At 44.9% G+C, this 14,917-nt stretch overlaps 1 protein-coding gene across 1 annotated transcript in view; it reads right to left on the bottom strand.

Moving 5' to 3' along the window:
• LOC308576546 (atrial natriuretic peptide receptor 1-like) overlaps nucleotides 1-14,917 on the bottom strand; it is a gene marked incomplete at its 5' end in the record, with an annotated part of 28,949 nt that overhangs the window by 2,771 nt on the left and 11,261 nt on the right. Inside the window, 6 exons of the mRNA XM_081175953.1 lie at nucleotides 1,304-1,395; nucleotides 5,151-5,249; nucleotides 7,128-7,280; nucleotides 10,186-10,325; nucleotides 11,734-11,821; nucleotides 14,418-14,511. Coding sequence (XP_081032079.1) covers nucleotides 1,304-1,395; nucleotides 5,151-5,249; nucleotides 7,128-7,280; nucleotides 10,186-10,325; nucleotides 11,734-11,821; nucleotides 14,418-14,511 — 666 coding nt within the window. The remainder of the gene's footprint in view (nucleotides 1-1,303; nucleotides 1,396-5,150; nucleotides 5,250-7,127; nucleotides 7,281-10,185; nucleotides 10,326-11,733; nucleotides 11,822-14,417; nucleotides 14,512-14,917) is intronic.

The following is a 14,917-nucleotide window of genomic DNA, read 5'->3' as shown; positions in this document are numbered from 1 at the left end:
ATGGCTTCTCCATGTGAACCAGGAAGTGACCTCTTTAGAGAATGGAACGACTCTTCTCTTCTTATCTCTGCAGCTGCAATGTCCTGGGTGAGGCAGATGCTGTTATGTAGTTGAATGTGCATGCACATCTCTCCATCCATTTCCTTCCCTCCCCCCGGGACCACAGATGCTGGCAACCCATGCTACACCACTGTCCTTCTGTCTAATAATGGCCTGGTTCACGCAAAGCACTAAACTAAAGTATGGCATAGCATGGACCAGGGATGTAAGAATGCATCTTTTCCCCACTCCACCTCGTATCCATCTCATACAGAACTGTTTCTGTTCCACTGCAGTTTATCTTCTGTCAAAAGCAACTTCATTCATCTTGCTGTCTGCTGTGACGAAATCATGTAACCGAAGGTCATGGGCTTGTCTCACCCAAGCAAACCACCAGCCAAAACCCGACATTGATTTCAGCTTGTGGTTTGTCTGGAATGGCATAATGCTAATCCAAACCATGACTTAGTTCCCATTACAGTTTTCCTACAGTGTGCCAGCACAAACCATAGTTCAGTCTAGTGTTACATGCAAACCAGGCCCATAAGTGGCAGCTTTTGTTTACTAAATGGACTGTTACCTTATACCAGGCATAGGCAAACTCTGGCCCTCCAGATGTTTAGGACTACAACTCCCATGATTCCTAGCTAACAGGACCAGTGGCCAGGGATGATGGGAATCATAGTCCCAAAACATCTGGAGGGCCGAGTTTCCCTATGCGTGCCTTATATTTTCTGCAGTACCTCAGAAAAACAGTACCTCAGAAATGTATATGTATATTTAATCAAACTGCAAAAAGGCCAGTGGTTAATTGGCTAAAAATGCAAAGCTGGAGGCGGCCCTAACAGAAATATGTTTGCACTTTCCATCTGCACTGGAATAAGCATAGATGTTCTAGTTACCCACTGGTGAGGTGAAACTCTGCTCAAACCCACTTTCCTCTATATTACAGCTTTGCATCTTCTGGGACTTCAAGTCTTCAGGATAAAAATAGGTCCTGGAGAACTTAGGCAGAAATTAGGCCCTAGGCTGGTAACTTTCAATATCACGGCTGTTCCCAGGGTTTCTTGGGAGAGGCATTAAGACTTGAGTCACTTTACACAGTGCAAATGTGCCCTAAGGAGCAGACCAGAAATGAATGTTGCTCAAGATTCAGAGCAGACTCGAGGCCAGCCAATCCAAAGGGGTTAAAGCAAAAGCTTTCCAAAGGACTGCCACTCATTTCCCCTTCGGGAAAGCCTGAACACAAACGTTTCCTATTTACCTTGACTTGCAAATTCCCCCGGCACACCAATATGTACTCTCCAATCTGTTCCAACAGCTGGTATGTATTTGAACTGCACTGTATTTTGAGAGCTAGAAGGAAAAGAGACATTCAGCTACACCACTGTTATCAGCCCTGCTTCCCTTTTCAAAGAAAAACTCGCTGTAGAAACTGAGCAATGGCCTCTTAGACATAGATATCTCTCCCCCAATCTCGTTTCTGCCATTTGCTGCTACAGTCCTGCCAGTGGACTCACAGGGGAACCCTGAGGTCTGTGGCTTCCGCCTGAGGCATTTTGGAATGTGTCCATGACTGTGTCAACTAAGAATTAATGTCAGTATTTCCCATCTCCTTATAGCTGTTGACAAGTTCAGACTCTCCAAGTATCCCTATTTTTCAAGTACAGTCCATTGACCAGTAGAGAAATTGTCCCGATTTCTGATGGGATCCCTGGAATGTCCTGCTTTTCCTTAGGACATCCCTATTTTCATCAGAGAAATGTTGGAGCGTATGAAATACCCCCCAGGGCTTTTTTTTCAACCAGAACTTACTGGAATTCAGTTCTGGCACCTCTCAGGTGGGCGCCATTCTAAGAGAACAAGGGAGGTGCCAGAGGTGAGTTCTGGCCAGTGCTGGATTTATGTATAAGAATAGAATAGATATTTATTACGGCCATAGGCCCATACAGATAAAAACAAGACATAAATAACAGCTTGTGCACGTGGGAAAAAACAGCCGCTAAAACATCACTATGACAATAAAATACTGTAAGATGGAATGACATACTGCGCCTTAATTAGCTTGTAGTGCTCCTTGGCGGCGCTTTTGGGTAAGGACAGCGACCAGAAACCTAGCCACTTTCAGGGTCGTATGGATATCCTTATCCTGCAGGATTTGGGCAAGGTGGAATTTTGGTGGGGTACCCTCTAGCTTCTGTATGATTGATCCCAACAAATTTGCCCGTGGCACATTGAACAAGGGGCAAGTGAACATAATGTGCTGAAGCGACTCCGGCGTCTCCCTATCACATTCGCACATGGCGGAGGCTTGTCCCTTTGAGAATCTATGTCTCAGGACATTGGAGGGAAAAACGTTAAACCTCGCTTTGGTGAAGGCCACCCTATGGGCAACAGACGAAAGGGAGGAGAGGTATGATGGAACGCAGTAAGTTAAAGTGATACCAATGTTCTGGGGCGAGCAAACACCTCCCCCCAGCGTATAGTTTCGCTGTAAATCGATGTCGTCCAGTCTTTGGCGGATCAGTCTTTGAGCAGTGATTTGATCTAGATTAAGGGAATCTAAGGGAGAGATTCCGTAACTCAGGAGTTTGGCATGAATTCTACTAGTCCAAAGGCTGGAGAATTCATCTCGCCATAAGCATTGGACAAGGTAATGGTCTGGTAATCTGTGCCACAATGATAACCAATAATTGAAGACTAGCTTCCACAGGCAAGTTTCTACGGACGCGATCTTCAATTCTAATCGCATGGCTGCGTTGCTTACGCACAGGGGGAGCATTAGGAGCCGACGTAGGAATTGGTTTTGCAGAGTCTCAAGAGGAGTAAGATCTGTCATCACGGCCCAGAGCGGGGCAGCATAAGCAAGCACGGGAACCACTTTTGCCTTGAACACCTTTAGGGCCGAGGGAATATGCAAAGCTCCGTCCGAAAAGAAAAATCGGAGGAGCGCATATGACAGTGTTTTGGCCTTGTTAAGTAGGTGTTGAATTTGTGCTTTCCACCCCAAATTGTATTGAAAAATAACTCCTAGGTATTGAAATTTTAGGACTTGCTCTATTTTTGCTCCACCAAGCTTCCATTCGTATAATCTCCGACTTCTGGCGAAAATCAGAATCTTAGATTTAGCATGGTTGATGGTTAATTGGTTGCGTTGACAATACGTGGCAAAGATCTTCAGAGCTCTCTTTAGTCCAACACGTGTATAAGATAGAATTACCGCGTCGTCCGCGTATAGAAGTAGTGGACAGCGGTAATCCGCTAGTCTAGGCGCGTGTGTACTTGGGGATGAGTTGACTAGGGGTGCTCGCATGTCGCTGATGAATAGGTTGAATAGGCAGGGAGCCAATATACATCCTTGGCGCACTCCCTTGTTTATTGGTATCGAATTTGTGAGGTCGCCCGCAGGAGTAAGTCTCACTCTGGCAAGGGTACCTTCGTGGAGCTGGCTTATAAGCCATAAGAGTCTTCTATCGATGCCCTGTTTCGCAAGTTTCTCCCAAAGAATATTTCTAGGAACACTGTCAAAGGCTGCCTTTAGATCTAGGAAGGCAGCACAAAGGTAGCCGCAGGGGGACGACGAGTACTTCCGTGCCAGATGGTAAAGGACTATCGCATGATCGGTTGTAGAACGTTTAATTCTGAACCCTGCTTGTTTGTGACCAATCTGGTTAGTCTCGTCTGCCCATCGCAATAGTTTAGTCAGCAAAAAGCTGGCATAAATTTTCCCTATGATCGAAAGGAGGCTGATGTTACGGTAGTTTTCCGGCTCCATTGGAGAACCTTTTTTATGAATTGGTACTATAATGGCCTCCTTCCATATTTTGGGGATGAGACCAGAAGCATTGATTGCGTCGAAGGTTTTGGCCAAGATGTCAGCCCACCATTTTGGGTGTAGTTTGATTGCTTCAGCAGGGATCAGGTCGGGCCCTGTATAAGCTAACAAGCTATAGCTTAGGGTCCCACTCTCTTGGGGCCGCCATAAAAATTTAAAGAAAAAAACCTGGATGTACATTTCCAAAATATAAGATAAAAAACAAATAAAATGAAAACTACACACAACAACAGTGTTTTGTGTTGTGTAGGCTCCTATTTGTTATGTGCAAGTGGCTTTAGATACCTATTAGGTCCATAAATTACCATATAGCATATATTCAACACAAAAAACAGCGGCAGTATGTTGTTGACAAAGGACAGGTGGACATCAAAAGGGCCCCATTATCTTCAGTAGCTTAGGGCCTCATCAAACCTAAATCCGGCCCTGGTTCCAGCACCTCTTTTTCTAGAAAAAATAGCACTGGGCATCCCTATTTTCACTGGAGAAATGTTGGAAAACTTGACCCTTCTACCCCGCAAAGACAATTCAATGCAGTTTTGCTTAGGAGAGTGACAAAGATGGTCAGTGCTAGAAAGAACTAGGCAGAAAGATTGGATGAACTTGGTATGTTTAGGCTGGAGAACAGAAAGGCAAGGGGCTATCACAGGGAAGAGGGCAAAGACTTGGGTTGAGTACACACCATGCATGTAAACCCCACCCCAAGGAATCTTGAGAAGTGTTTAAAAAAAGAGGGAGAGGGAAAGGAGTGGCAGAAAGAGGGGAAACTAATCTACCTGCTTTGGTCTCACCCCCCCAACTCCAAAACACAAAAACATAAGTATCTCTGCAGTAGTAAAGGTAAAGGGACCCCTGACCATTAGGTCTAGTCATGACCAACTCTGGGGTTGTGGCGCTCATCTCGCTTTATTGGCCGAGGGAGCCGGCGTACAGCTTCCGGGTCATGTGGCCAGCATGACTAAGCCGCTTCAGGCGAACCAGAGCAGTGCACGGAAACACTGTTTACCTTCCCGCTGGAGCGGTACCTATTTATCTACTTGCACTTTGACGTGCTTTCAAACTGCTAGGTTGGCAGGAGCAGGGACCGAGCAACGGGAGCTCACCCCACCGTGGGGATTCGAACCGCCGACCTTCTGATTGGCAAGTCCTAGGCTCTGTGGTTTAACCCACAGCACCACCCATGTCCTAGATCTCTGCAGTGGCCCACCTGAAATGTCACCAGCTCATCTTTCATTAATTCTCACAGAGATTTGCCCGTTGCTGCTGTTTTAGTTACCTTCACTGGTGGACTCCATCCTGGAGGCTGTGTTGACGGTGTCCCCAAATAAGCAGTACCGGGGCATTTTTGTTCCCACAACTCCTGCCACAACTGGCCCTAGAGAAAGGGGAAAAACAACAACCCAAAACCAATCCAAGGATCCTTTCTGACTTGAGTTTATTTGCAGTTCACCCCAGTATCAGAGATAACAGTCAGGGCTTACTGTTTCTGTGTGGGGTTCACTCTATTAAAATATAAAAGCAGTACAACATTTGCAAAAAAAGAACAAGGAACAGCAGAGATGTGCATTTGGTACAGAGGAAAGTTTTCTGTGTGAAGAAAGGCAATGTTGGTCACATCAACACTATATATCTGAAGCACTCTTATATCACTCAGTCAGAAGCTGAGGAGCGGCAGTTTGTTAAGGGTGCTGGGAATTACAGGTCTTGCAGGGTCAGCAGCCTAGCAAACTACAGTATCCAGGATTCTTTGGGGGAAACTATAGCTGTCAAAGTGACATACGAGTGCTTTAAATGTCTGATGTGACTTGGAGATGAAGGGGGGGGGGAGCTTAGCTGATGGAGCTGCAGATAACGGCCGATGAGATTTGTAGGCTATCATAATGAGAGGCTTCTTCCACAGAAGTGCATTTGTTCGTGATGGGCGCTCTAAGTTAAGAGCACGAGATACGTGCAAATCATTCTGTTATGTACTGAGTTGAATAGGGTCCAAAATGCAGCAGTCTGATTGGTCCTAGAACAATAGGATCCAAAATGCAGCAGTCTGACTGGTCCTAGAACAATAGGATTCAGAATGCAGCAGTCTGATTGGTCCAAGAACAATAGGATCCAAAATGCAGCAGTCTGAGTGGTCCTAGAACAATAGGATTCAGAATGCAGCAGTCTGATTGGTCTTAGAACAATGCAGCAGTATGATTGGTCCGCAGGAGCCACCCAATCCAGCTCCAGGTGGAAGTGAATCCACAACCTGATTGGCCTACAGGAGAATCCCGGAATTAACTAATCACATGCAGCCCATTGTGTAAATAATGTATATAAAGCAGATATTGTGGGGGAACTTCCATTCCTCCTCACCATTATGAGCTGAATAAAGAGCATGAAATCCACTCTCGACTCCGAGTATATTTCACGTTCCTTCATTCCCAGGAAGAGGGAGGACCAATTGCTGTGCCCACATCCATTTCAACTGGTTATTGACCGAAATAAATAAATATATACCGTACTTTTCTGTCTATAAGATGCCCCCATGTATATTTTGGGGGACTGAAATTTCAGAAAATGGGGGGAGATGCCAAAAATTTGTGAGCTTTTTTGGGGGAGGATTGGGGAGGATTGCCCAGAGCTGATGAGCTTTTGGGGGGTGGATTACTGAGGATTGTTTTTAGGGGGGAATGCCAAGAATCGCTCACCTGCACGCATTGCAAAATCCACCTTCCCACCTCTCCCCTCGCCTGCCAATCGCCTGCCCTATTGTCGCAGCATCGGCCAATCAACAACACCCATTCCCACTTACGCAGCAACCAATAACACGCACGATAGCCACTGACAGCCGCAGCAGCAACCAATCAGACATCTACTCTATGCACATCCCATGTATAAGACAACCCCCACTTTTTTGCATTGTTTTAAAGGGGGGGAAACTAGTCTTATACACAGAAAAATACAGTATAGTTCCTTCAATTACTGCTACCCTGTTTAGATTAGCTCAGAAAGTGAGTCAGAACTACCACTTCAAAAAGCAGTGTGAGAACCAGTCTCTTTCCCACAATGGGATGTAGTTCTGCACTTCTTTCTAGTCTGTCTCCACCACAAACTGGCCATGACCAACAAGGGCCATGAGTGGACACAGCCCTAAGAGGGCAAGCTTCACATCTTCTCCGGTCCTGAATGAGGGCAACCTACTTTAATTCTCCCTTATACCCACATTCCACTTTTGCAGAGTCAACATTTCTCCTGGCACGGTGCACCCTCGTACCTGAGTGGATCCCTGCTCGAATCTTTAGTTGGGTGTTGGGCTTGTGCGGGATCCTAAATGTTTTGCACACCAAGACCAGGTCCAGAGCCATACTCGCAATTTCGCTGGCGTGGCGAATGCCATTCTCTCTGGGCACTCCTGACACCACCATGTCTAGGAAAAAATAAATGGGAATATTCACCGAGGTCGGCATAGGCTCAATATCGCTATTACCATCACTCGTGTCCGAACCTTGGAAGAAGAAACGGCAACAGCTCACCTGAAGATGGTTGAACTGGAATGACTGGGCCATATGTACATGCCATGCTAAGCCAAGCCATGGCTTAATGCAAACATGCCAAGCCCCAAGGAGATGATCACAGCTATTTTGCTTTTCCCTAGGCTGTTTAGATCCGAGTCATTGACCTCTCATATATGAGAGTATTTGCCTGGCTGGATTCTGTATTATTTTGTGTTCTGTTTACAAATTCCCGAGTTACACCTACTCCTATCTTCTGCATCGCTTCACCTTTTGGCTTCAATTTGTAAAAGAAAAATCTACTTCTCTCTACAGCAAGCCGTCTAGGTTTCCAATTTGTGCACCTGATGAGGTAGGCTCTCACCCACAAAAGCTTCTGTCACAGATTCTGAAAAATAAAGGTTTCATTTTTAAGGTGCCACAAATCTTTCTTGTTTTCGTTCTTTAATGGTGGGGGAGGGGACTTGCAGAAAGTAAACTTGGCACAGCATCTTCTTCTACCTCCACCCCCCGAAGATGCCCCTTCGCCCACCAAATCTGCTCTGGAGGCTGGGAAGAAACCCATAACAGATTTGGGAGATGTCCCATTGCAAGTCTGCACACTAACAGGACAACTTCCTTGGGGCACAGGAAATACTTTATGGGAAACCTATTCATGAAGGGATATTTTAGTGCAGGGAAAATAACCACAAACATTTATTAAATGTTCAAAGCGCTCTGCATACATTACTTCAGCAAGTGTTACAGCATCTCTGTAAGGCTGGCCATGATGATTAACTCTTATTATGCAGATATGGGCAAATGTAAAGAAATATTGTTTTCCTGGTGAGCTTGGGCTGAGGTCAAATTAGGACTGAGGGCAGGCACCTTTTTACATATGTGGTGGAACTGCAAATTGATTAAGAAGTATTGGGATATGATTTATAATGAAGTTAAGAAAATGTTTAAATTGACTTTTATTAAAAGACCAGAAATTGACTTTTATTAAAAGACCAGAAGCTTTTTTTTATTAGGCATTATGGGTCAGGATTTACCAAGAGAAAAGAAGAAATTATGTATGCTACAACTGTGGCCAGGATGTTATTAACCCAAAGATGGAAAAGTGAAGAAATACCAACCAAGGAAAAATGGCTACAAAAATTGATGGAATATGCAGAAATGGCGAAGCTAACAGAAAGACTTAGAGACAAAGACTATAGATAATTTAAGAAAGATTGGGAACTATCTTTCTTTCTTTTTTTCTGTTTCAAGCTGACACCGGGGGAGGGGTAGAATTCCCCGAGCCTGACAACAAGTAAGTTAGCCAACAAAGGTTATCTCTTGCTTGTGATTTTATTGTCCCAGAGTGCAAAATGTAGCCGCTCGAGTTCAACGCCCGTTTTCATTTACTCGGATGCCTGCTTTTTTGTTCTTTCACCTTTCAATCCTGGTGAGGAATTGAAAGAATAAATAGGACCCTGGAAGGTCTAACAATGTTGTATATGTTCCAGCAGCCTTAAGGGTTTTCAACGCAAAACCCGTTTCCCAACTCCTGTATGCTGCAAATGTCTGGCGTAATGGGGACCTGCCAAAGCTAGATGGCTTTCAGGCAAAATTTCTATGATCTCTACTGCAGGTACCCAACTGTGTCCCCAACTCCATACTTCTGTTAGAAGCTGGTGAATGCCCAATTTCAACTAAAGCGTGGTGGGCTGCCCTAAAACGTTGGCTCAGGATTTCAGTGTTTGATCTAGGGAAGGGTTTGTACCAACACCTGACCAATGAGGAATTTGTCAGCAAATGGCAGAAAACCATGGCTAAAAAAGGCACCTCTATTGGCCTATCACCCCCCCAACTGTATTACCTGGGTTATGAAGGCGCCCAAAAGATGTTAAAGCAAAGATTATGGGATAATGCACACAGTGACTTGCGATCTCGATCACACGCAGTCTGTAGTCCGCTGGCAGTAGGAGCACAATATGGGCATGTCTTTAAGTTAACATCTTACATTAAAAACCTGACAGTACCAAACTATCGAAGGCTTTTCACCAAAGCCAGACTAAACGTCTTTCCTTCTGCAATGTTGGATGGCAGGTTGAGAGGAGTTCCCTACCAGGACAGACTTTGCTCGTGTGCTCAAGACATTGATTCCATAAAACATATTTTGTTGCACTGTGCAAAATATGAGCAAGCCAGGGCCGAACTGACATTACCCTTGCTGGTACCTTTCCCGGGAAAATCAGAGGCTCACTATGTCAGGTTCCTATTGGAAGACCGGACAAACGCTAGAACATTAGCAGTGGCAAAGTTTTTATCAGTGGTTGCAAGAACCAATGATCCCTATATTTTGAACAAAATGCTTGTTTAACCTGGAGGTAAGGTAAAGGTAAAGGGACCCCTGACCATTAGGTCCAGTCTTGGCCGACTCTGGGGTTGCGGCGCTCATCTCGCTTTATTGGCCAAGGGAGTCAGTGTACAGCTTCCGGGTCATGTGGCCAGCATGACTAAGCTGCTTCTGGCGAACCAGAGCAGCGCAAGGAAATGCCGTTTACCTTCCCGCTAGAGCGGTACCTATTTATCTACTTGCACTTTGACATGCTTTCAAACTGCTAGGTTGGCAGGAGCTGGGACCGAGCAACGGGAGCTCACCCTATCGCGGGGATTCGAACCGCCGACCTTCTGATTGGCAAGCCCTAGGCTCTGTGGTTTAGACCACAGTGCCACCCGCGTCCCTTAACCTGGAGGTAGGCTGTATGAATTGTGTATTGCTTTGTAACGATTTGTTGGCTCTCTGGACCATAATAAAGATTGATGATGACAATGTTGTTTTGAAGCACTCACAGGCATCTCCAATAGTTTCCACCTTGTAGACGTCGTAATTGTCTATGATTTCATCAAAGGTGGTGTAGAGCTTGTTTAGGAAGTCAACCACTTGGTAAGGCGTGCTGGTGCTGGAAAGCTGAGTGAAGCCAACAATGTCACTGGCAAGGAAGAACAAGCCTTAAATGTGAGTCGAAGGATTTTGGAAAACATTTTGATGCTGACACATTTTGATGGCACATTACATTTTGAATTCTGCATATTTGAGCAGCGCTCTCCTCCTCCACCTCCTCCACTCTGCTGATTCCCTACAATAATTATTTTTGCAGTTTTCAATTGCACCATGTCAATTTAGTAAGTTGGGGGAGTGGAAGATAATATTCCTTTATAAAGCGCTGGTGAAAAAAATATTTGAATTATGTTTCCCCAGGCTGTTGCAGCTCAAAGGGCTTCATATGGGCCTCCCCTGCCAATAAGACCTTCCCATTAATTTTAATGGTAGAAGCAGAAATCATTTACTGGACTTTGAATGGGGAGGGGAATCCATGCAAGGATCTTGATAGTTCTTTAAAGTATATTCATTGGGACAAAAGAGCTGCCTCGTACCCTCACAAATTCTGCTCTGATACCAATCAAACTTCATTTACAAGAGGAGTACATAATCTCTTATCTATATGTTAGAGTTACATCTGTTGGGCAAATAAATCTCTGCGTTGTCCATCCTGTCGTGTATAAATCTTGTCCATCTGCAGACAAGCAGATGTAAGCATAAATCAGTAGACATTAATCTGCAGAATTTTAATGGGCTCGCTTGCTGAATGCTTGAAGCATTTCAGACAAATCCTAAATGATGATGACTCTCTCAAAGGCAGAAAGAAAAAAAGAGGAACAAAAATTCTTTCATAAAAAGCAGTGTACAGGTTATTAGTTCTCTAGCATAATTAGAGCAACTTTCCCTGCATGGCTAACATGGCACTAAACTCTTGATACGGCAACAATAGCTTTATCAATATGTGTAATGGGAAGGGAAGTTTTACTACCAAAGGAGGAAAAAACTTCCTTGTTGCAGCCACTTTTCCTAGATTCAAAAAACACAATGCAGTGTTGACATTGCTTAGACGAGACGACATGAATCTTTACGTCTAGTTAATTTAATTCCTAAATGCATCTACAATTTTTTTGAAAAAAATTCTTTTCAGAGGCCTACACAGAACGCATATGTGAACATATCAATCATCACCATGAATATGGTCATGTAAATAAATCATCATCATATCAGATATGTGCTAAACGTTAGAGATGGAGAAGGAGTGTGTTGCTCTTCACAAGCACCCACGGCAGTCACACCAAACTGCACATGTCTTTTGCAGAACAGCGGCAGGCTGTGCTCCCCGAGAGTTTCACCTTTCCGCAACACTCAGCTTCGATATATCTGCAGAGACAGTTGTGGAAGGACACGAAGAATAAAAACGTATCTCGCCATGGTATCGACCGCACCTTGACGTCTCTGAAAAAGCTATTCACACAAAGGCTAAGTAGTGGTTTGCTGCTGGGTTCAGTCCTACTTACCTGAAAAATACAGTGGAGTTTATGTAACTTTGGGCCTGTGATGCCTTTCCTTGTCTTAAATCATCAGCTACCTGTTTTGGCAACATGCCTGTTTTGTATAACAAAAAAAGCCATTATTACTAACGCAAAGTGCCCCCTAAAACCCAACCTTTATTAATAAATAGGAAGTGATTTCACAGTGGAATCCTATACCTGGCCAATACATGCATTTACAGTAACGACAAGATAAAATGCATCCACTGACCAGAAAGCAGCAGATATATATTGACATCAGGCTCTTGGAACTGGTCTTCTCAATTTAGTTTGATTCCACTGGTATGAAATCTCTCACAGTAAGCAGATACCTAACCAAACTCTCAGTTGGTTCAGGGCACAGAAATTTAAAGTCCCTGTTCAGACATTCAAATCATTCCTCTTCGCACCCCAACCCGGTCCTTTTCTATCTTTGAGAATTTCTTTGGATCTTACTTATGCATTTTATTTAGATTTTTATTTTTAACAGTGCACTTCATCAGGTTATCTCTTTCCTCATCTTTTCCTTCATACTATCTGCTCTCATTCTTATCTGTTGGGATTCTTTTCTCAAAACCCTCTGCTTTTAAAACTGTGGCCGGATGGGTAGCCTGAGGTCCTTGGGACCACTCTGAAAATAATCATTGGGGGGGGGGGGATGCCCTACTGCTTTGAGCGGTGGTTTCCAAATTCCCCACCTCCCATGGACCACTTGAAAAATGCTTAGAGTCTTGGCAGATCACTTAATTGTTATTTTTCGGTCTGGTGTAGCAATTGTTGTTCCTTGTCCTTGGTGTGGTACAATTTTCTATTATATTTCTATTGCTGCTTTAATTCCTTACATTGTATTTTGTTGCATTGTAATTTGAATTCCATATAGAATATATAAGAGATACAAGAAACAAGAAACTCCATTTACCTTCCCGCTGGAGCGGTACCTATTTATCTACTTTCACTTTGACGTGCTTTCAAACTGCTAGGTTGGCAGGAGCTGGGACTGAGCAATGGGAGCTCACCCTGTTGGGGGGATTCGAACCGCCAACCTTCTGATCGGCAAGCCCTAGGCTCAGTGGTTTAGACCACAGCGCCACCCGCGTCCTTACACTAAAAGACTGTTAAAAACCAACGTGTAATTTTAATGTGAATGTTTCACAGACCACCTGAGTGAAGCTTGTGGATCACTTGTGCTCCCCACTCCTCAGTTTGGGATCTACTGCACTAGAGGTTTCATCACATGCTGAAGATGCAACCCAATTTTTGTTTTGACACTTGCACATTGCCTCTTATGCAGTGCAAGCAGCTGAAGCAGAATTGTAAGAGAACCACGACATCTTTCCTTGTATGCACACTTGGCTTTGGGAAATGTGGCCACCAGCACTTAAATTTGAGTTCAGAAGCCTTTTTAGGCACCACCCCACAACTGTAACTATATGTGAGGGATGGGGGACCTGTGGCCCTCCAGATTTTGTGGACTCCACTTCCCATCAGCCCCAGCCAACATGGTCAACGGCCAAGGATGATGGAGTCCAGCAGCATCTGGAGAGCCACAGGTTCCGCATTTCTGCTATTGGGTGAGGAAATATGGAAATGATCCCCAATGAACAAGCACATTTCAAGAAGGGTCCACAATACCAAAAGGTTTAAGAGCCACTTAATGCATACTGAATGTCATGACCCGCAACCTGGAGGCTGTGCACCATAAGATGGAGGAACAAGAGGAAGACCAGGCTCCATCTCCATCCTTGGGAGAAGAACTGCCAAGAACTCAGCACCACACAAGCCAAAGACTGGGAAAATAGGGAGAAGACCCTGTTAACTGTCAGCCAGCATCTCTGTGGAGGTGGGATTTACTATGCTAGAGGACCAATGAACATATATAAGCCCACACATAGTGCCTGGCGAGAGACAGCCAGCAGGTGCCAACGAATGAGTCCCACTAGCAGAAGCTCTGGGCTGGCTTCCCCCTGCCGCCTGTCACCAACCACTTGCTCCTCCTAGAAGGTATCCCCCAAGATTGGCTCTGAGGAGGAGAAGGAGGATTGTTCACTCTGAAAAGCTGAAATGCTTGTGGCAACGTTGAATTCCTCCTTATACTGTAGCTTGCATAGCTTCCTCAGCCAGACCACTGGAGCTCTCCAAGGTCCTGAAGGTGCTTTGAGTACCTTGGACCTCTGCCCTGATTTTTGCCCTGAATTCCTTACTCGGGCTATTGACTGGACCATGATGGGAGCACTCACAGAACTGAAGTCCCCCTTTAGCAAAGCCATATATCAGAATATGGGACGCGGGTGGCGCTGTGGTCTAAACCACAGAGCCTAGGGCTTGCCAATTGGAAGATCGGCGGTTTGAATCCCCACGACGGGGTAAGCTCCCGTTGCTCGGTCCCTGCTACTGCCAACCTAGCAGTTCAAAAGCACATCAAAGTGCAAGTAGATAAATAAGTACCGCTCCGGCGGGAAGGTAAACAGCGTTTCCATGCGCTGCTCTGGTTCACCAGAAGTGGCTTAGTCATGCTGGTCACATGACCTGGAAGCTGTACGCCGGCTCCCTTGGCCAATAGAGCAAGATGAGCGCTGCAACCCCAGAGTCGTCCGCGACTGGACCTAACGGTCAGGGGTCCCTTTCCCTTTATATCAGAATAAGCTGTATTCCCATTGGTGCGAATCACTCACTATACAACAAGCGGTCCGTCTTCTGCTTTTCATGCGTCAAGTCCTGAGTCCTTTCTGCTACTAACACCTCCAGGTGTTTGCTGTATTTCTCCATCTAGGCAGGTGGAACAAAAATGTATTCAACGCAAGCAACCCCGTCGGACGTTCTGTGTCAGATAATGGGCTCTGCATTTACCCGCCGTTGATGTTGCTACCAGACTTCTGCACAAAGGCCTGTGAGACAACCTTGCACAGCTAGGCCCACAAGCCGTCCAAGGAACTTGGAGATACCCTAATGTCATGATTCAAAGACACCTGAGAGCATTTGCAAATTGAAAGCCAATAAATTACTTTTAGACACAACCACCCCATGCACACCAGTGTTTCCCCAGCTGTACACGTAATGTGAAGGGACGGTTACTGATTTTATTTATATTTCACATGTTTATGTTAGCTCATTTTCAATGTTTCTTTTATTAGCATTTTGAAAATAAATATTTTAATTAATATTTGTAAACCAC

This window comes from Podarcis bocagei (genome assembly GCF_964188305.1).
Source record: "Podarcis bocagei genome assembly, chromosome: 17".
NCBI lineage: Eukaryota > Metazoa > Chordata > Lepidosauria > Squamata > Lacertidae > Podarcis > Podarcis bocagei.
This window is presented reverse-complemented; position numbering and strand designations above follow the sequence as displayed.